The following is a 19,330-nucleotide window of genomic DNA, read 5'->3' as shown; positions in this document are numbered from 1 at the left end:
TGCTTGTCTCTACTCGGGATATTACTAGATAGTTTGGGTAACTGGAAAGTCGCCGCAGCTGTGGCTTGAGCCGGGAGTTCGTGAACAAGGTATAAACGAGCTCCTTCAGTGTCGGTGTTACCCGAAGTCGTTCGACCGCTCATAGTATATACAACATCTTCGCCGAGTCTTCGGTGATCTTCCAATCTTGACCTAGAACTCCGACCATGACCCACGAAACGCCCTTCCCGTCTCAGCCCTATAGCACAAGACAGTGATCACCCAATTGACGAGTGAGACTCGTAAATCCGTAATCTCCGCCTCAGTCCTTTTAGGCCTAGATTTTTGCTTTGGTGATGGGTTGTTTATTCAAATGATCGGTGACTTATGGTCGGACTTAGTGAGCACAGCTTAAGACCGGTGAACTAGGACGACGATTCCAAGTCGCTCTAAAACTTTGAACCTCCATGATGGCGAGCGCCCAATTTTTCTCTATTTGATCATGCGGGAAGTAAACAGTTAGGATCTCCCTTCTCTAAGAGTCTCGCGAGCACGCTTCAAGCCTTACAACTGGTGAACAACAACCCCAACTCTCTCCGAAACTTTGGCCTTTCATTGTAGAGAACTTTCAGTCTCCTCTTCTAAGTGCTGGGGAAGCTCCAAGTTTATGGTCTTCTCTCGCTCCTTCGGCGCAGTTACCCTTTGCGCCTCGTGCCAGACTAAGTAAGAAGTCAGGAATTTCTCTCGTCCCTCCGATAAATTTTATCCCCATTCTTCGGCAAGTGTTCGGCTGCATTATCATTCGCTTCTGAAGCACCCCAGACGTGACCCTCGCTTCACACTTGATGAGGAACTGTATCATGCATGTGGGGAGTGGAGCAATAGTATCCAAGGTATATTTTGAGAAGAACGCAGGTCTTAATATTGGCCCCCACGTTGAAAAGAAGTAGGACCATATCGCGGCTCGTACAGTTAGCTGAAATTTCCAGCCACATCAAAGCTCGGTTCTGTGCGATAAGCTTGTTTTTCAAGTGAAAGTCGATAGTATGACCGTGGCGACGCGCGTAGCCGAAAGCATGCCACTCGTTCTCCAGATCTTGATTGACAGAATTGAGATCGCAGACCTCAGCTACTAACCCGAAGGTCACCAAGTACCCATTCCTCCTCATTGAACAACTTATCTTATGGCGCATACTTGCTTCGGAGCCAAGCATTCCAGCTCATCCCCGCCAGTGGCGTATACCTGGTGAGTTTAAATCCCGTGGTTTCGAAACTAGAGACGTTGTTCAGTTCTTGAAGAAAGTAGAAAAGACACCCTCACTGCTCTCATCTTCTAAGGGTCCATCAATAACTTACCATCAAACTAATTGACGGTTGAACCGGAACTGAACAACAAATTTTCTCGAGGTTGCGCAAACTATAGTATCTAACAATATTTTCGCGACTACATATATCCACATACAACTCATTCCTCGTAATGTATAGAAGCACCTAGGTACATAAAGCCCAGAAAACATTTCTCGTTCCAAAAAGCAGAGTTATGGCTTCTTTGCGGGGGTGTCGATTAGCCTACAGAAGCGTAATCTTGCCTTTTTCTGGTTCACATAGTGCCCCTGGGTTCCGCGAAGAGAATAGCAGAAAAACTGGGTCAACTGCGTACTTGCAGATTTCGTTCTAGATCCCCAACGGTATCCTGAGTAGCTTGGATGGTTTCTGGCCGTGCGGTATTGGGCCTGAATGGTGCGGAGATCGAACCGACTTTTTTTCGTCCCCGTGCCTGCAGACGAAACCTGAACATCTTCTAATCCGATCCCGCATCGAATCCAACAGCCCTCGGGACAAGGCGCCAAGGCTTCATGTCCAGGCAGACTCCCTGCGAACCCGTATCTGCAGTGTCGCATCTGTGCAAGGGGCTCCGGAGTAAAAGTCGACTATGATACATAACCTCATGTACCTCTGGCCGTAAGTACAACTAACGCTAGCATCGAAAAGCATCCGACGATTCTGAGCTAATGGCTTGTGAGGCCTTCCTCGGTATCTCAGTTGGCATTACCGCCAGATGTCTCGAAAACATCTCGAGGTAATATGCATGCAGAAATATCTAGGTCTTCTTTCCGGATTTGGGTTGGGGCTGCGGTCTCCAGCTTGACTCTGGCTGTTGCTTCCCAAATGCTGGGGATTACCCTAATTTTACTTTTTATCCTCTCACACTAATTTGCAAATTCTAGTCCCAAATATTCCTAATTTAGCGCCTGAATAGATGTGCCTCGGCCGCGGTACTTGTTGGCAAAGAGGTTTGTGTGGGTTGAGACTGGCATAATTTTACATTGAGGAACTAGGAGACTCGAAACTGAGGGGCCCTATCCTGCGCTCTAGCATGCAGAAAAGTTAAGGCTACTTCTGCTACCATGCCATGTCTACAGCTGCTATAGTTCCTACACTGCACTCAAAGCTAAAGGATGTATAATCCCGAGGGCTCTATGATAGGCTGCTAGTCGACTATGGGGTTAGCGTCCCATGATACGTCACTTCTTTCAAAACTTATGTCATCTGGAAGGATACGGTAGTAGAAAACTCAAGGAAACTCGGGTGGGGCTAGAATCAACGCCATAGACTCTCAGCACGAATACTTACCATGGCGGGTGCTAAAGATGCTAAGCGATGGGGGTTTCATAATGCTGAAAGGCTCCAACTTGCGCAGAGGAAGAGACGAGTGTAAGAAGAGAGAAAACATATTCATGTCATTCAACAAGACTATCTACTACACTGGCCCCACACTACACTGGCCCCACACACCCTCGACTAGTCCGAGACCTTAAGCCTTCAAGACATTATCTCCAAGATTACCCACCTGGTCTTGCTAAAGGTGATCTCATGTATTAGGCCATGAGCAACCCAGCCCTCTGCATCGCCGTGCTTTCCACGGGTTTCCAGTTAAGGCCGAAGCCACAGGACAAGGGTGCTCCCAGCCCGTAGACATAAGGCCTTGCAGCGGGCGGAATTTCCGACCAAACCCTTGGTGATACTCATTGTCTGCTCCATCCCGGACGACTTCTCAGCAGATACGCACCAACTCCCTCGACACCTCCCAAGCCTGCAGCAAGCAAAGGTACTCGAACCAAGATCGTAGGCAACGGTACTATCACTTCAGCGACCCTAGGCGCCTCCGGGTTACGAATGGCTGCATCCCCCATCCAAGGGCTAGAGATGGCTAGGACTGGTGACAGACGGAAGCTGTTGATCAAACCCACAACGAAAGAAAGAAAGAAACTAAACAACGAATGACATGAAATCTGCTTCTATGAATTGTCATTATGTGTGACACTAGCCTTGCAGGGGTGGAACGCACGCTCGAAGCTGAAGTAGAGCGAAGTGATTGACATGACGCCGACGCGAAGGTGAATTGAGCCGACAATGTATCGAAATAATGTTGATATAGTGAGGGCAAGTCGGCACGTTGATTTTGTGTAGAAGAGTTGAAGGGATGTTGTGAAGAGAAGTGAAATGACGTCTTGTAGCCGACGGGTTGATGTGCCGAATCATAGCCGGTTCGAAGTTGACTGGTTGTCCAGGAGCTGTCAGCAGAAATGGACATCCAAAGTTGGGAGGCTTTACAGTTAGGTAGTGCGTCACAACTTGTTCATCACGTTAGCGGAGTGATGGTGATGACAGCGGGTAAGTTCTGATTAAAGTTAGTAAGAAAAGGTGAAGGTGAAAGGCCAAAAAAGTACATGTCGATTGAATGACTTCATGATTGCAGCAGCGGCCGATGGAGAGTAGATTTAGAAAATGATTCGAAGTGACATTAGAATAAATGTCTTAGTGTACTTAGGTAGAACAAGCAAATAAAGGAAAAGATGAGGGGAGGAGAGTGTAGGAGAGTTCGTTTAAACCTGAGGGACGGTAGAAATATATACCTGAGACCTGTAATGCTAAATTAGTCCCAGGTGACCGCGCTTAGGCCACCGATAAGGCAACAATGATTCTCCGAGGTTCTACGGGCTGGGCCACTCTCAGATACACGGTGGGTGGACAAAGCCTCACCAAATTTACTATGAAGCATGTCTGCCGAGTCGTAACCTCGAAGGGCCGAAGAAAGCCGATGGAAGCTTCTATGGTGCTGCTACCTAGAGAATAATCTACACTAGAAGTCCGTAGAATCTCTAACAGTGATATACCTGTCATAGTGTTGAAGGTGAAAGTCTGGGGACAGTGAAGGAGAAGATGAAGGAATGACGCTGAAAATTAATCCAAATATTTCCGAATCACGGAAATATGTAGAAAATAGCATATCAAGTATGCAAAACAATGATGTGAATAGTGAGAAGCTATCTTGAAAGGTGAGATTCGAACGGGACGAACGACCACCAGCACTTGATGCAAGAAAACAGTATTAGAATTGATAGATCAATACATCGAGGGGCATCTGTTGACTGGTAATGAGATGATTTACAAGAAGCTACGGCATATCTCACTTACCAGCCGCCGAAGAGGGCAAGCCCCACCGCTTCCTCACCATCACCTCCCACTCTACCCGCCCTGAAGCGCAATCTTGAACCCTCGTATCTCCCGCCCCCTCCCCGCGATCCCCGGCGCCCACGCCACCCTAATCTAAACATACTTACCTGCCATCCTCACCAGCCGAAACGGCGTCCCCAACACATGCAGAACACCCCGGATGGCATCCAGTACGAAGTACAGCCCCACAAGCAAATATATCAAAAGGCAAATCTTCAGAACGAAGAAACCAAGGCTCGCCACCGGCCTAACTCCCGTGTCAAATTTCCCCTTCTCGAAATCCACCGACGGTAGTTGATGCGGTCTGACTAGCTTCTTCGGCGAGCTGGGATGCGAAACAGTGGGTGTATTTGGATGCGCTGGTGCTGGGGTGGCGTGAAGGAGAAAAGGGTCTACATAAGTATTTAGTTTTGCTGTCGTTGGTGCAGTACGTGCCCGTGTTACGGATAGCTTGTTGGCGCCAGGGCCTGCGGACCCCATCCATGTCCATCTACTCGTTCTGGCTCCTTCTTGTAGAGCCTTTGTATTGAACTTTTTTGGTTCACTGGGCGTTACATTGGAAGCTCCAGCCATGGTTCTTATGATATTGCCAGTATCTATGCTGAATATTCCATCGTTTTGATTGTTATACGCGAAACTAGACTTCGTGGGAGAACTGTCTGTTGAAGATTGAGGTGAGGAGCGATGGTGCAAACCCCACCACGACTCCTTCTGTGGGTAGTCAGCCTCCCGGACCTTCCTTTTGAGCTTCACTTTTATCTTGGGCGGTGGAAAAGAGAGGACAGAGCCGGAAGCAACAGTTTCAGCGTCACCGCATGGATATCGAAGTTGGTCTTTGGAGTGGATGTTTGTTAAGCCGATGGGCCTCCGGGGGTTGGTGATGTGCCTTGAATGGCTCACCGATCTTGGGCCGTGGACATGATCCCTTGGCGTTGCCCACTCATGATTTGGTAATGGAGAGCTGTTTGGAAAGGCTTTTGGTGAGAATGTTGGTGATCTTCCGGGTGGATTTAAGTCTAACTCAACCTCCCGGGAAGGCCCTGTCGTGTTGCCACGAATATCAATGGTTTTAGTGGACATAAAATCCTTGTTGTACTCTCTTTCTACGCCGCGCTGGGCCTTTTGTCTGTATTTCGGGAAAGCCCGAGGCTGCTTGGGCCAGAACGCAAGAGGCTCGATTATCGGTTCCCTTGTTGTTGGCATCTGAACAGCAAAAGCATCACTCTCGAAAGCTGGCTGGGTATCTGTCGCGTCTGTTTTGATCGTGGCATAGCTCGTCTTCCTGCTTCGAGGCTCCCTCTTTGGTGTAGGGCTCTTTTTGACGTCCATCCATAAGCCTAATGATTGCAAGCGAGGCAGCGGCTGGCGGGCACAAGAGATATCTTTAGTGTGATGGGGCAGTGGTGGAGGCGTTGAAGGAATGGCGAGAGCCTCATCGATGGACTCGAGGGTGCGGATTTTTGAGCTAGAGACAGTACGAGGAGATAGCTGAGTGGTTTCATCATTTGCGAATCGATAGTTAATCAAGTTTTCCGAAGCAGAATGGCGTCTAAAATGCGTGGTATGTCGCTTATTTGGAGAAATATTGGAAAACTGCTCCATCGAAATATTGCGGCGGAGGTCGATAGAATGAGCGAAGCATTCAAGGAAATGTTCGGTTGCGGCGACTGAAGACATTTGTTAGGGCAACGTGGCGGCATGGTATGGGACAGGAATGTGGTGAGGCTGGCATGGAAACGGTTCAGGAATTTGAGTTTCGACGCCGCCTGGAATGATACTCAAAGGTTACCATATTGAGCAAGCTATCAAGCCGGAATGAAAAGCCACTAACGTGTCCAGACATCAATGGCTTGTCAGGTATACTTGGTTTGAGACTAGTTTTGCAGAGAAGGGAAGTAGGTCTGTAGTTTATTGACCTGTTCAAATTGAGGCTCAAACGAGCGACTCCGAGCTCGGTATCGCCGGATCGAGGGTTGCCCGGAGGGTATCTATAATGCAATGTGATTTCGACGCCAGGTGGAAATCAGAATGCCCCTATATAGGTGAACTCCGACGTGAGAACGCCACACCAATGTACCACATACCCAAACGCCAAGCCCATCCATGCCCTATCCAAAACCTTGGACAGCTTAAACATCGCGCGCAGTCTCAATTTCGGCGTACTCAGCCCAATGCCCGTTGAGTGCCTTCTTCCAAGTACGGATGGAGGCATCGTCACCAGTTGAGACGAGAAGATCGCCTGGAATAGTGATTAGTATTGACGAGCAACGTGCAAATCGAGTGAAGGGCACTTACCCATCTGCGAAAAAGCTACTCGCCAAACTGCACCATGATGGTTGGTGAGCTCATCCACCATCTTGACGACTTGGGTGATGCGGCCCGGGTATTGATCGTTCGGATAAGAAGTGTCTGGAGCTTTAGAAGCCCCTGCCAAACCAGCTCCAATACCTGACGGAGCGTTCTTCCTTGGTCTGCTTGGTTGTGGGGAGGAAACTGGTTCAGTAACAGTAGACGTGGAAGATGCGCCTGTGGCTGAGGATGATTTATCTGAGCGTGGGGTGGAAAGTTCATAAATACGAATCGCACCGTCCTTGCTTGCGGTGGCGAGGACATCGTAGCCTCGCATGGAGCCATTGGCCCAAGCTAGGTCACGAATGATCTGGCGGGCGCCCTTGAGGGTGGCCACCCGGAAGAACCGCTTCCCCTTGTCGGTCCTAAAGACGAGGACATCCTTCATCGCTGCAACGGCCAGGGAGAGGGACTTGCGATCAAGGCCGGCCATGATAGCAGTCCAACACGGCAACTTCTCTTTATGGAAGACAACCTTAAATCCAACCTCCTCTTGGCGCTCTGGAGGGTGGTCCTGACAGACCCAATGCTCTGCCAGGAGAGACCACTCGTTCAGGCTACTCTGGTCCACAGGCTCATAAACAGTTAGGTGGCCGTCACGTGTAATCAAGGCAAGCCATGTTTCCTGCATGATGTTCTTGAAGTCTAAGGACATAAACGGGGCATGCGTTTGAGAGGCCAGATTGGTGATCAACTTGAAGCGGTTGCTTGACATGGGAACCTCTGTGACGTCTTCCTGCCACAGCTTGCAGCGGCCATCTTCGCCGATGCTGCCAATGACCTCTCCCATGAAGGGGCCATTCCATTTAACCTGAGGCATGTTAGCACGGGATACGAGGCGGGTGGCGAACAGGGCGTGCACAAGCCAGGGTAGGGATATGGCTGGAGCTGCAGATTAGATAAAGAAGTGGTGGTTGCACTCACATCGACAATCTCTGCGTCATGGGCCTTCCAGTTCTCCACCAAAGTCCAGGAATCGTCCTTCTTGTCCCAAACCTTGAGACGGTGGTCGGAGCTTGCTGTGACCATGCGCGTGCCGAAATAATTAAAGTCGACGGCCAGCACCAGGTCCTGATGGCCATGGGCAAACGTCTGGAAGTTGCGCTCTGAAGAAGCCATCTTCGCGAACGCGTGACGGACACCGAGGAAACGTGATTCGAGGTGGCTGCAGACGCGCGGGTCAACGCCCGGATAGTGGCCGTCAGCGCAGGGCTCCAAAATCAGCGGCAACGTCAGGTCAACCTCATCTGGCGCTTGTTCCAGCGAGACTGCGAGGTTGAGATGAGAATGGCGGTGATGCGAGGGACGTGCTTCGGTCGAGCTGTGTGGGGCATCCAGGCCTGGCGAAAGAGACGAGTCAGATGCGGCTTGTGACGGCAGTCGCGACGGCGAGAGGTTCTTCAGAAAACTCGGTCGCACGAGGCGGTGGTTGACAGCATCAAGGCTCAGTTGGATGGGATCGTGCGGGTGCGCTCTGTCCGGACGGTTGTTGGGATCCATTTTGCTGCCAACGCTCGTAGTCGTTTCGGGTTAGAGGTGTGGACTGGGGGCGCTGACGAAGGCCACCTTTCAGAGCCGCAAAGCCCAGGGCATCGACCACAGCAAGCGCGCCCGCAACCTTTCCACTCTTTCAGTCCTTTCTTCACGATGGCGACGGCGCTGGGCCGGACAGAAGCCTACTCCCTTCTCTCTTTATCACTTGCGTGTTTCGGGATCTTGGCCAACACCCTCCAGGGCGAGGGCGAGCCGCTGATTGCGTCGATTGCTTTTAGCGGACTGGCCTTTGCCTTCTGCTATGCCCTCATACGATGGCTAGGACAAGCCTTCATGCGACGTGGTTTCAAAGGCAGAGATTTGTGCAAGCTCAAACAAACGGAGATGTACGTCAAACAATCTTGCAAACATTTTCCAAATCAACTATGGCTCGCTCACATGACACAGCCCTGAGACTATGGGTGCCGTTTGTGCTATGGTGTATCTGTTCACAATTGTTGTATTCATTCCTTGGCCATTCTATAAAGACATTGTTGCCGCCACTTCTGGCGGAGGCAATCGAGATGTGATGAGGGAGTTGGAGCAGGTTGAAACAGGCCGCCTCCTTCACAGGTTTCCTCACAATAAGGTGCATCTACCCCTTACAGGAAATACGTCCGCTAATATACACCGGGCCAGCTGGCGTCGTACCTCTCCGCCATCCTATCCCTCCAATGCATCGTGCTACTTGGGATCGGCGACGATCTTTTCGACATTAGATGGCGACACAAGGTCCTTATCCCGGCTATTGCCGCTATTCCCATGCTCATCGTCTACTTTGTTGACTTCGGTGTCACTCAGATGGTCGTTCCGACACCTTTGAGACCCTACCTTGGGGAGCTTTTTGACCTTGGTACGAATTTAGATGCAGCTTTTCAAATGAGACCCTGCTGATGGAGGTGAAGGCTGGCTGTACTACATCTACATGGCTTTGCTGTCCATTTTCTCCTCAAACAGCATTAACATCCTCGCTGGCATTAACGGGATCGAGGTCGCCCAATCGCTAGTCATTGCACTGCTTATTGTCTTCAATGACGCCCTGTATTTGTTCGTCACGCCTTACCCCCACCCAGCGACCGACTCGCATCTTTTCTCCCTGTATCTTCTGCTGCCGTTTATTGGCGTATCGCTGGCCCTTTTAATGCACAACTGGTACCCTGCCAAGGTGTTTGTGGGCGATACGTATTGTTACTTTGCGGGCATGGTCTTTGCCGTTGACGGCATCCTCGGCCATTTCAGCAAGACACTGATCTTACTCCTCATTCCCCAAGGGTTCAACTTTGTCTACTCGGCGCCACAGCTTTTCCATCTCGTACCATGTCCCCGACATCGGCTCCCCCATTTCAACGCTCGGACGGGGTTACTAGAGTGCTCTCGAGTCGAATTTGAGAGACCGCTCACTCGACCGATAGCGGAGGGCCTAAAGTTGCTGCACCGGCTTCGGATGCTGGACGTCGAAGTCAACGGGGAGGGGAGAGTGGTGTCTTGTTCAAACTTTACTATCATCAACCTGTGGTTAGTCTGGTTTGGGCCTATGCGGGAAGATCGGTTGGCGCTTGGGTTGTTGGCGTTTCAGACGGCCGTTGGACTTGTTGGACTCTTCATTCGGCACCGCATGGCGTTGCTCGTCTTCACACAGGACAATTGGTGAAGGACCGTGCTGGCATAGGCAAAGTGCATTGTAGATTACAGGAGCCGGGTTGGATCTATACGTATATATTTTTTTTGTTTTTTTTTGTTTTTGCATATGTGTAGTAGGTCTTGTCACGAAATGTGGAGAATGACGGGGGGTATATCCGGAGAGAAGTTGGCATCCGGTCCATGTGCTCCCTAATTCGGGCAAGATGGCTGCTGACTGATCAGAGCTGCCGTGCTATTGTTCCACGGCAGGGGTGAGCACACAGTGCACCGAGAGAGAGGCATGTTAGGATCGGCTGGCAGGGTTGAAAGTGCCGACATTTCTGCTCGTGATTGTGACATTGGCCAATCGGACCGACGCAGAAGAGGCTGACTACGTGAATGGCTTTTTGGCGGGGCAGCGCACATTCATCGGCACGCGGGGCAACACGGCCACATTCCGTCCTGTCCACGGAGCACTCTGATGTTCGTCATCGAGCCAGTAGACATAGCAAATTGCACCGTCCTCCACGCAAGATCCAATGCATCTTTTCCAGATTCAAAAACACGCCGCAAAACAAAGACAATATGGCTGAAGCAGGGCATTCATCTTGCCACATCCACCTTGCCTCTGCACCGCTAACCGAAGCCGCCCGCGGTCATCACAGCAAGCTTGATTCGCAGCCCCTCTCCGAAGTCGGCATGGGAGCTTTTTGAGGTCCTCGCCTTCAGCTATTTGAGTTCCACCAGCTCCTCTTTTAAGCCCGAACACCCTCTTGTCTCCGCACACGTCTTCGTATCCCCCCCCTCCCTGATCTGACTTTGCCATTGACCCCCTTGTGCCACTCGCAGCCCCAGCACCCGTCATGCCGTCTGCTGTGAAACCGCCGCAGACCCTGTACGACAAGGTCTTCCAAGACCACATCGTCGAGGAGAAGGAGGATGGGACCATTCTGCTCTACATCGGTAGGCCGGAAGCGGTGGCTCCTTCCTCTGTGTCGCTGACAGCTGCCTAGACCGACATCTCGTCCACGAAGTGACATCACCGGTAATAAAATGGCAGGTCCAGCCCCAGCCACGGCAAGCGCTGACAAGACGCACAGCAAGCATTTGAGGGACTCCGAAACGCGTCCCGGAAAGTGCGGCGGCCGGACTGCACCCTGGCGACCGTAGATCACGTACGTGTCGCGGTTAAGATCGCACTGTCGCTATCTGCATATTGACATGCGACAGAACATCCCTACAACTTCGCGGAAGAACCTCACCACGACTGATAAATTCATCGACGAGGCAGATTCGCGGACACAATGCGTGACGCTGGAGGACAACGTCAAGGCCTTCGACCTCACATACTTCGGCCTCGGAGACAAGCGTCAGGGTATCGTGCATATCATCGGCCCGGAGCAGGGCTTCACCCTGCCCGGAACCACAGTCGTCTGCGGCGATAGCCATACTTCTACACATGGCGCTTTCGGCGCTCTGGCATTCGGCATTGGCACGAGCGAGGTTGAGCATGTCCTCGCTACTCAGACCCTAATCACCCAGCGGAGTAAGAACATGAAGGTGCAGGTCGATGGGGACCTCGCGCCTGGTGTCAGCAGCAAGGACATAATTCTCCACGTCATTGGAATCATCGGCACAGCTGGGGGTACTGGCGCCGTCATTGAGTTCTGCGGGTCTGCTATCCGGGCACTCAGCATGGAAGCCCGCATGTCGATATGTAACATGTCGATCGAGGCTGGTGCAAGAGCGGGGATGGTCGCACCGGACCAGAATACTATCGAGTACCTCAAGGGCCGGCCGCTCGCACCCAAGGTCGACAGCCCGGAATGGAAGAGGGCCGTCAACTACTGGCTGAGCTTGAAGTCGGATGAGGATGCCAAGTTCGACATCGAAGTATTTGTCGACAGCAAAGACATTGCCCCGACCGTCTCGTGGGGCACCTCCCCACAGGATGTTGTCCCAATCACCGGAGTCGTTCCCGGACCTGATGACTTCGAGGACGAGTCCAAGAAGGATGCGTGCAGGCGTGCTCTGAAGTACATGGGGTTGACTGCTGGAATGCCAATGCAGGAGATCGCTCTGGACAAGATCTTCATCGGATCTTGTACTAATGCCCGCATTGAGGATCTCCGAGCAGCGGCCCGCATCGTCGAAGGGAAGAAGATCGCAAAGAGCCTCAAGCGTGCCATGATTGTTCCTGGATCTGGACTGGTTAAGCAACAGGCTGAGTCCGAAGGGCTCGATAAGATCTTTACTGACGCAGGCTTCGAGTGGAGGGAAGCTGGCTGCTCTATGTGTCTTGGCATGAATCCTGATATCCTCTCTCCAGGCGAGCGTTGCGCAAGTACCTCGAATCGCAATTTTGAAGGCCGACAAGGCGCTGGTGGCCGAACACATCTTATGTCCCCCGCCATGGCTGCCGCCGCTGCCCTTGTGGGAAATCTCGCCGATGTCCGAAAACTCGCTCCTCGCCTAGCCACTGGTACCAAGTCTTCCCCTAAGGTTGAACTCGACGCCCATGTAGAAGATATTACCAGCGACGAAGACCTCGACCGAATCATAGATGCCCCTGTTGACCCCGTCTCGCACCCATCCGCATCTCCCACCATGGGAGCCTCCGCCGGCATGCCCGAATTTAAACTCCTCCGCGGATATGCAGCGCCAATGGACATCGCGAACATTGACACTGACGCCATCATCCCCAAGCAATTCCTCAAAACCATCAAGCGCTCAGGCCTCGGCTCCGCACTCTTCCACGCTTGGCGATACGAGGCAGGTACTGACAAAGAAACCCCCGACTTCATACTCAACAAGGAGCCGTACAGACAATCAAAGATCCTCGTCTGCACAGGTCCCAACTTCGGCTGCGGATCAAGTCGAGAACATGCACCGTGGGCGCTACTTGATTTCGGGATTAAGTGCATCATCGCACCGAGCTTTGGCGATATTTTCTTCAATAATACATTTAAGAATGGCATGTTGCCGATGCGCATTACAGACCACTCCGCCCTCGAGAGAGTCGCGACAGAGGCCAGGGCTGGCAAGGAGATCGAAGTTGATCTTCCGAATCAGATTATTCGTGACGCTGGCGGTAATGAGCTGGCGACGTTTGAAGTTGAGGAGTTCAGGAAACATTGTCTGGTCAATGGTCTTGATGACATTGGCTTGACGATGGCGAGGGTTGATAAGATTGAGAAGCATGAGGCGAAGAGATCGAGGGAGTGGCCGTGGCTGGATGGGAGTGGGTATTTAGCACGGCATCGGAAGGGCCCGGTTAAGATCGAGGCGGCGGATGTGCCGAGGACAAATCGGGGAGAGGTGTTGAATGAGCCGTTGGAGTGGTAGGTTCTCGTCTTGTGCGAGGGGAAAAATTCATTTCTTGGTATCTCAGCGTCAGCAAGCGAGGGACATAATATGCATTCACTGTCGCCTGGAATCTGTTTCTGTCTCCTTTCCTTTCCTTTCTTTCTTTTCTTGACTGGCTTGGCTTCGGCCTACTTCTATCTATCTATCTCCCGTTGCCCGCGAGCTCCTGTTTTTGTCTTCTAGTCCAGAGGGATACAGCGATACATGTGTTTGATTTTGAGTATTATCCATCGTTACGATAAGATGGCTTATGATGAGATGAGATGAAGTAATACACGGTCTTGGGATTACGAATATAGATATTGAAGGGGGTGGGGTGGGGTGGGGAACTTAGTTAGTTGTGTTGTATTTGGGACCCCCATAGCCGTGTAGCATTGTTTTTATTCGATTCTGCCAACTGGTTGACTTCTCATGTCAAGATGTGAGACGGAATCTTCTGATAATTGATCTAGCATCCTCCCATCGAAACACCACCAGCTGAACGCCGTATTTTGAAAGGTATACCTCGCTATGCAAATCGAGTAAGGCTATCCATCCATTCAGCCAAATTTTCAAATACCAGACTCCGAGAACCCTGGGCTTCCTATTCCCATTGCATTACCATCCCTAACCCCCCGACTGCCGCCTCCCACGCCTGGCCCACCAAAACTACCGCCCAGCGCCCTGCCCCACCATACCCGGCCCATCCCTTCCCCACCCCGCCCTCCTCATCCCCTCTTCAATCCGTCCCCAAATCATTTCCACAACCTCTCTATCCCTCCACCGCCCGGCGCTCCCTCCCGTCCACTTATCCACCTTCACGCTCAACACGCCCCTCCCCCACGCCTGGACATTATCCGGGGGTTCCTCGCCCTGCCATCCCACATACACACCCGGATAATGTACAAATAGATCCGAGGGATTAGGGTATTTATACGATTTAAACTGCCAGGTTTGCCCAGTTGTGAAAATCGCAACGACGCGCGCCCAGTACGGGGGCTTGAAATTTTGGGTGCTGTCGACGAGGATGAAGCGCAGGGGGCGGGTGGCGTCGATGGAGGGCAGGATGCGGTTTAAGTGGAGGAGGTTTGCAGATGTGGTTTCGGTGGCGTTGGGCGGGATGAAGACCCCAGTGTCGAGGAAGGATTTTATGTTGGACATGCGTAGGAGGGAGGATGCGGATGGGGAGACGAGGATGATGGGTTCGAGGCGGCGGGCGGGCTTCTTTTGGAGGTTAGAGACCAGGGGTGAGGGGTGCGGGTGGGTTGTTGGGACTGGGGTGGAGGGGTTGGGGCGGGAGCGGAGGAAGGTGGAGGCAGTTTTGCGAAAGGGCGAGAAGTCCTGGAGGGTGGTGTTAGCATGGCGGTACACAGAGAGCTGGGTTTGGAGTTGGGATTGTTAGGGAAGAAAAGGGAAGGGACATACAACAGGCTTTGTCCCCCTCAGCACACTATTATGATCTCCCATCTTCCGTTCTCCCTGGTATATCTCCATCAGCCGCGCATCCATCATCTTCTGCGTCTTCCCGGCCCCAGCCCCAATCTGCGCAACAGGTACGCCTGCCTTCCCGCTCGCAATCGCGGCACTACTTTCGGCCGCCGCTACAGCTGCAGCACCATCCAATGGCGCGATAAACTCGCTGTTCTCCAACTCCCCATTCAGCCAAGACACCAAATCCACCTTCTGCGCGAATGCGATATTCTGCACTGACCCGCCTGCTCCAGATGGTAGATCTTCATTGAGGCGTTGGACTGCGGATATGTAGTCCGGGAGTGAAGCATCTTTGTTCAGCCAAGCGAAGTATATGCTGCGGAGTTCGACTGGTTGGTCGTTCAGCGTGAAGCGTGTCGGGGTCGTGATTTCAAAGATTTTTGGGTGCGAGTCATTGTTGAAGGAAATGTGTGTTGCAAGTGAGAGATCGGTGACAGTGTCGTCGGCGCTGGAGGGGGTGGGTGTGGTGGTGAGGATAGGTGGTTTTGAGGCCGCGATGGCGCGCCGAAGGTTGGAGAGGGGGTCGTCGAGGTCAGCTTGCGTAGACATGGTTGCGTGGGAGGTCCGATAGAGCGGATTTGCGGGTTGGGAAGGCAGGTGAGGTTGGACCTTGAAATGTGTTGGATGAAGCTAGCGCGAAACTCTGGGAGGTAGGACTGCGCCAAGAGCCTCTGCGTCTGTGCTTTCATCTCTCGTCACACGCAGCTTTCAACCTTCACTCACCGCCTTCCTTTGTTCCCCCAACGAGCCATATCATATCGAACCGCTCATCTACTACTGGAACTTCGAACGTCGTTCTCCCAAAATGGCTTGACGTGCTCTCCTATGACCCGTGGCGCATTGGGAGTTTTGAGGCCTGGGAGTCTCCCAACTTATCAATTGTATTCATTCGTATCACCTGAAGCTCTCCCCCTTGCTTGTTTTTATCTCTCGCGAGGTAACCCGTATAACTTTAGGGCCAAACACTGATCCTATTGACTTCCTCATTCGTTCTAACAAGCAGATAGCCAGAACATCTCATCCCTGTTCATGCCCCACGATTCGTTTGGATGTAGTGTGGAAGTTACCATTTGGGATGCCTCCCAGGTCTTTGCAAAGAGAGGTTAAATCAAGAAAAGCCACTGCGGTAAAATACACAGTAAACAGTAGGGTACGTATTGCCATGTCTTTGAACTATCTCGCTCCTTGGATTGGCATTTCTGCGTGTGCCCACCTGCTATTTCGCATTCACGAAAGAGCAGTCTTCCAAGTCGGATTGAAACAGTCTGGTGACTCTCCGTTCCTGCTGGTTGAAGATTGACGCGAGATGAATTTCAATGCCCAGCAGTGGAAATTAAAGTGTGGCATTGTTTCACTTGTATTCTTTTCCCTATTTTTATCTTCCCATCCCGGCATTTTCTCTCCGGCTTCACTCCTGCCGAGCGTCAGTGAGAGTCTCCTTCTCATCTTGTCAGGCGGCCGATATGTGAGTCGGAGTAAGCTTGGTGGGAATTCGACCGACCCGCAGATTCGAGGCTTGTTTCAACGTCATGGAACGGCATGCCCTGCCGAGTACGGGCTGCGGCTGAGCTTAGCTGGGCGTGAGAAGAAAAATTACGCGCCAAAAACCGAACCGGTGACCACTCAAAACTTGGAATCGAGAACGCGAGCATCACATGAAGATCTAAGTTAGCGCTCGTTAGCTTTGATCTCCTCTCGCTTCTCCATCTCCTATCGGTTGCTTGGCATTATAAGGCTGAGTGTCAGGCCCAGCTTGTTTGTATTTTGGTAAGAAAGAGACTAGACAGTCTCAATCATGATACGCCACTGTGTCCTATTGCCTCTTTCATCCACTTTTAGCCACAGTTCCAAGCAATAGAATCAACATTGTTTCACGGGGATAGCAGGCAACAGCAACAATTCGCGAAATTCCGCATGGACATCAAAGCACGTATTGCAAACTCTAACTTGGCGAAGGCCCCGCTCTTGAAGCTGAAGAGATTCCCCTGCCAAGCAGTCATGGTGGAGAAACATACGAGACCGGTGAGCGAACCAACGTTGACAACTCTGGCCGCCACACCCTTCAAGCCCTCGTGGCGCATCAACCTGCCCGTCGACTGCGGGTACCTGCCTTTGCCAATTTCCACTGTCATGCTGCAGCAAGGAAGTCATTCTCGTGAGCTCGTGGCTGTGCTCATCGAACGCCTGTACCCAGGAGATGTTTAAATAGGCCGTTGAAAGCCTCTCACCTCTTCTTTACACCACTTACCGAGTTACACTCGTTACACTCGTTACAAGTCTTTCCCCCCGTCACTCGTTTTCCTCTCTGAGGATTTACACTCATTAATCTAATTTCTGATCTGCTTCAAACCAACATGAAGTTCTCATCCTTTGGCCTCATGGCCGGACTTGCTGCATCGGCAGCCGCCCAAGACCTTCTCTTCCTCGAGGGACTGCAATACAACGAATACGATGAAGCTGTCGCCATGGGCCTTTCCACCAAGCTCGTTACCGAAGCGGAATGGGCTGCCATGAAGACCGAGGATTTCGCCAAGTTCAAGGCTATCGTTATTCCTGATCCTTCTTGCGGCTCTGTTAGCACTATCAAGTTTTTGGAGGATTCAAAGAGCGTCTGGTCTCCTGCTGTGACCGGCAACATCATCTTGATCGGTGTGTACGGGTATCTAGACAGGTGAAGATGGCTACTGACTTTGTTCAAGGCACTGATCCTTCATACCACTTCGGCCAGGGCAAGGCAAAGACCCTGATTGACAACTCGATTAAGTTTGCCGCGGCTGGTACCACACCAGCCGGCGTTCCACAGACTGGTCTCTACTTTGCTTTGTCTTGCTACTATGAGAGCGAAGACTCTGCCAAGGTTGATGCTGTAAGTCGGACGAGACTTTTGGAGTCTTCACTTTTGACCCTGAAATTCATACCTCATGAGTGGGTGCTGATTTCTGCTAGCTCTCCTACTTCGGTGACTTCACAGTGCGTGGCAACTTGGATTGCTACAACAAGGTCCATCTCGTGGCTCACTCGGAAGCCATGGATTCTCTTGATGACGCCTCCCTGTCTGATTGGAGTTGCAGTGTCCATGAAGCTTTCGCATCATACCCCTCAATCGGCATGAACGGCTTTGAGGCTCTCGCTATTGCTCAGGACATCCTCGGCGTCGGCTCTCAGACTTTTGGTGACGGGACCGTCGGATTGCCATATATGTCAGTATCCCCGAAGCCATATGAAGTACTCGCAAGCAGCTAACATGGCTCAGCCTTTCTCGAGGTGCTACTCCTGCTAAGTGCGGCGACGGTATTTGGGACAAGGACTTAGGCGAGGAGTGTGATGACCACAACACTGTGAACGGCGACGGCTGCTCGCTGAGCTGCAAATGCGAAAGCGGTCTGCCCAACGGCGACGGAACATGCAAGCCAGGCAACACGACTACCCCAACTGGTCCCACGGGCACTGGATACTCTCACCCACCTACGTATCCCAGCGGATACTCCACTCCATCCTACCCATATGGAAACTCCAGCGCTACGCCCACCTATGGCTACCCAGGAGGTTATACCAAGGCCTACACTCCGCCTCCATATGTCACCCCGTCGTGTCCGACTAGCGGCAAGATCATCGGTGTTGAAGTCATCGTCGAAGTTACCCTCTCCGAGACTGTCTACGTCCCGTGCTCCACCTACGAACGACCCATCTATGACATCTCAACCTCGATCCTCCCTTGCTACGCTTGCGCTATGAGCACTGAGCACATCACCTACGTCAGCACCGACTTCTGCACGGTCACCACTACAGCATGCCCATCTTGCTCCGGCGGCGTTCTGCCAACCTACATCCCGCCCGTCATCCACACCTGCAAGACTTGCGAGGGCTACACGTTCACGGAGACGGAGTGCTTCACCGAGCACGAGAAGTACACTACGTACTCTGCTATCCCGTACGTGACGCCCACCCCGCATGCGCATACTACGTTATCTCCAGAGTACACCGCGCCGCCAGCGTATACTTATACCTACTCACCGACCTTGGTGACATATGCGACGCCCACAGGATATTATAATCCTACGGGAACGCCGGCACAGTTCACGGGCGCGGCCGTGAACAAGGAGGTTAAGGCTGCGGGTGTTGTTGGTGGTGCTATCCTTGCGCTCGCTGCTCTCTTGTAGACAGCATATGTGAAGGATACGTGGTAGGGAAGAGGTGGCTTTCCTTTGTATGGTGTCTTTTGGTTCGTTGAACATGTAGGGTTAGAGCCACTAGGTGTTCTGGAAGGAGTGGGCATTGATGGTCGGACTAATTGGAGAATCTTCATGTTGCAATATACCATGCTTGCTTTTTGATTGGATGGTGCGAAATTCTCCGTGTTCCCGGTTCATTTACTCTCGCCAAATGCATTTCCGAAGCTGTAAGAACTTAGTTCTGGGTTAATTGCACACCATGGTGACTTCACACATTCCCTTGCTGTATGTAAGGTGCTGCCATGCCTAGATGTCTTTGTTGT

The 19,330-nt window shown here is 51.8% G+C and overlaps 8 protein-coding genes across 8 annotated transcripts; 3 read left to right on the top strand and 5 right to left on the bottom strand.

Moving 5' to 3' along the window:
* Positions 1 to 2,933: 2,933 nt before the first annotated feature.
* BDR25DRAFT_89035 (uncharacterized protein) lies at positions 2,934 to 3,843 on the bottom strand. The gene is made up of 3 exons (XM_033699199.1): positions 3,711 to 3,843; positions 3,329 to 3,661; positions 2,934 to 3,278 (listed from the first exon to the last, which is right to left on the bottom strand). Exons 2-3 carry the CDS (start codon positions 3,572 to 3,574, stop codon positions 3,006 to 3,008), a joined length of 519 nt encoding a protein of 172 aa, XP_033552685.1. The 5' UTR covers positions 3,575 to 3,661; positions 3,711 to 3,843; the 3' UTR covers positions 2,934 to 3,005.
* A 280-nt stretch (positions 3,844 to 4,123) lies between these two features.
* BDR25DRAFT_379410 (uncharacterized protein) lies at positions 4,124 to 6,174 on the bottom strand (the record flags this gene model as incomplete). The annotated part of the gene is made up of 3 exons (XM_033697604.1): positions 4,124 to 4,157; positions 4,459 to 4,530; positions 4,601 to 6,174. The coding sequence occupies 3 exons, from the start codon at positions 6,172 to 6,174 to the stop codon at positions 4,124 to 4,126; spliced, it is 1,680 nt and encodes a 559-aa protein (XP_033552684.1).
* Positions 6,175 to 6,418: 244 nt separating this feature from the next.
* Positions 6,419 to 8,346, bottom strand: BDR25DRAFT_253424 (WD40 repeat-like protein; the record flags this gene model as incomplete). Its single annotated transcript, XM_033686238.1, has 3 exons — positions 6,419 to 6,736; positions 6,793 to 7,657; positions 7,771 to 8,346. The coding sequence occupies 3 exons, from the start codon at positions 8,344 to 8,346 to the stop codon at positions 6,627 to 6,629; spliced, it is 1,551 nt and encodes a 516-aa protein (XP_033552683.1). The 3' UTR covers positions 6,419 to 6,626.
* Positions 8,296 to 10,089, top strand: BDR25DRAFT_300782 (N-acetylglucosaminephosphotransferas-like protein). Its single transcript, XM_033689445.1, has 4 exons — positions 8,296 to 8,726; positions 8,788 to 8,968; positions 9,019 to 9,232; positions 9,285 to 10,089. The coding sequence occupies exons 1-4, from the start codon at positions 8,494 to 8,496 to the stop codon at positions 10,028 to 10,030; spliced, it is 1,374 nt and encodes a 457-aa protein (XP_033552682.1). The 5' UTR covers positions 8,296 to 8,493; the 3' UTR covers positions 10,031 to 10,089.
* On the bottom strand, positions 10,086 to 10,825 carry BDR25DRAFT_350122 (uncharacterized protein; the record flags this gene model as incomplete). The annotated part of the gene is made up of 5 exons (XM_033694645.1): positions 10,086 to 10,230; positions 10,265 to 10,343; positions 10,373 to 10,477; positions 10,529 to 10,588; positions 10,621 to 10,825. 5 exons carry the CDS (start codon positions 10,823 to 10,825, stop codon positions 10,086 to 10,088), a joined length of 594 nt encoding a protein of 197 aa, XP_033552681.1.
* Positions 10,499 to 13,657, top strand: BDR25DRAFT_331567 (3-isopropylmalate dehydratase-like protein). Its single transcript, XM_033692653.1, has 4 exons — positions 10,499 to 10,962; positions 11,013 to 11,044; positions 11,100 to 11,174; positions 11,230 to 13,657. The coding sequence occupies exons 1-4, from the start codon at positions 10,863 to 10,865 to the stop codon at positions 13,342 to 13,344; spliced, it is 2,322 nt and encodes a 773-aa protein (XP_033552680.1). The 5' UTR covers positions 10,499 to 10,862; the 3' UTR covers positions 13,345 to 13,657.
* Positions 13,658 to 14,013: 356 nt separating this feature from the next.
* BDR25DRAFT_278535 (CDC73-domain-containing protein) lies at positions 14,014 to 15,440 on the bottom strand (the record flags this gene model as incomplete). The annotated part of the gene is made up of 2 exons (XM_033687686.1): positions 14,770 to 15,440; positions 14,014 to 14,685 (listed from the first exon to the last, which is right to left on the bottom strand). Exons 1-2 carry the CDS (start codon positions 15,382 to 15,384, stop codon positions 14,014 to 14,016), a joined length of 1,287 nt encoding a protein of 428 aa, XP_033552679.1. The 5' UTR covers positions 15,385 to 15,440.
* Positions 15,441 to 17,189: 1,749 nt separating this feature from the next.
* BDR25DRAFT_322274 (uncharacterized protein) lies at positions 17,190 to 18,995 on the top strand (the record flags this gene model as incomplete). Its single annotated transcript, XM_033692025.1, has 4 exons — positions 17,190 to 17,484; positions 17,535 to 17,701; positions 17,782 to 18,035; positions 18,089 to 18,995. The coding sequence occupies 4 exons, from the start codon at positions 17,190 to 17,192 to the stop codon at positions 18,993 to 18,995; spliced, it is 1,623 nt and encodes a 540-aa protein (XP_033552678.1).
* Positions 18,996 to 19,330: the final 335 nt, after the last annotated feature.

The sequence above is a fragment of the Lindgomyces ingoldianus genome (assembly GCF_010093535.1).
Source record: "Lindgomyces ingoldianus strain ATCC 200398 unplaced genomic scaffold BDR25scaffold_4, whole genome shotgun sequence".
Classification (NCBI taxonomy): domain Eukaryota; kingdom Fungi; phylum Ascomycota; class Dothideomycetes; order Pleosporales; family Lindgomycetaceae; genus Lindgomyces; species Lindgomyces ingoldianus.
The sequence above is the reverse complement of the archived record's forward strand: the minus strand, read 5'-3'. Positions and strand labels throughout refer to the sequence as shown.

What these genes read in the sequence shown, in the direction of transcription:
- BDR25DRAFT_300782 (XM_033689445.1), top strand. Translation starts at nt 8,494, where the DNA reads ATGGCGACGGCGCTGGGCCGGACAGAAGCCTACTCCCTTCTCTCTTTA. An exon ending in AAGCTCAAACAAACGGAGAT is followed by an intron (nt 8,727 to 8,787) that starts GTACGTCAAACA and finishes CACATGACACAG; the next exon opens with CCCTGAGACTATGGGTGCCG. An exon ending in ACAGGTTTCCTCACAATAAG is followed by an intron (nt 8,969 to 9,018) that starts GTGCATCTACCC and finishes ACACCGGGCCAG; the next exon opens with CTGGCGTCGTACCTCTCCGC.
- BDR25DRAFT_89035 (XM_033699199.1), bottom strand. Translation starts at nt 3,574, where the DNA reads ATGTCCATTTCTGCTGACAGCTCCTGGACAACCAGTCAACTTCGAACC. An exon ending in GCTCTACTTCAGCTTCGAGC is followed by an intron (nt 3,279 to 3,328) that starts GTGCGTTCCACC and finishes GACAATTCATAG; the next exon opens with AAGCAGATTTCATGTCATTC.
- BDR25DRAFT_331567 (XM_033692653.1), top strand. Translation starts at nt 10,863, where the DNA reads ATGCCGTCTGCTGTGAAACCGCCGCAGACCCTGTACGACAAGGTCTTC. An exon ending in TCCACGAAGTGACATCACCG is followed by an intron (nt 11,045 to 11,099) that starts GTAATAAAATGG and finishes CAAGACGCACAG; the next exon opens with CAAGCATTTGAGGGACTCCG. An exon ending in CCCTGGCGACCGTAGATCAC is followed by an intron (nt 11,175 to 11,229) that starts GTACGTGTCGCG and finishes GACATGCGACAG; the next exon opens with AACATCCCTACAACTTCGCG.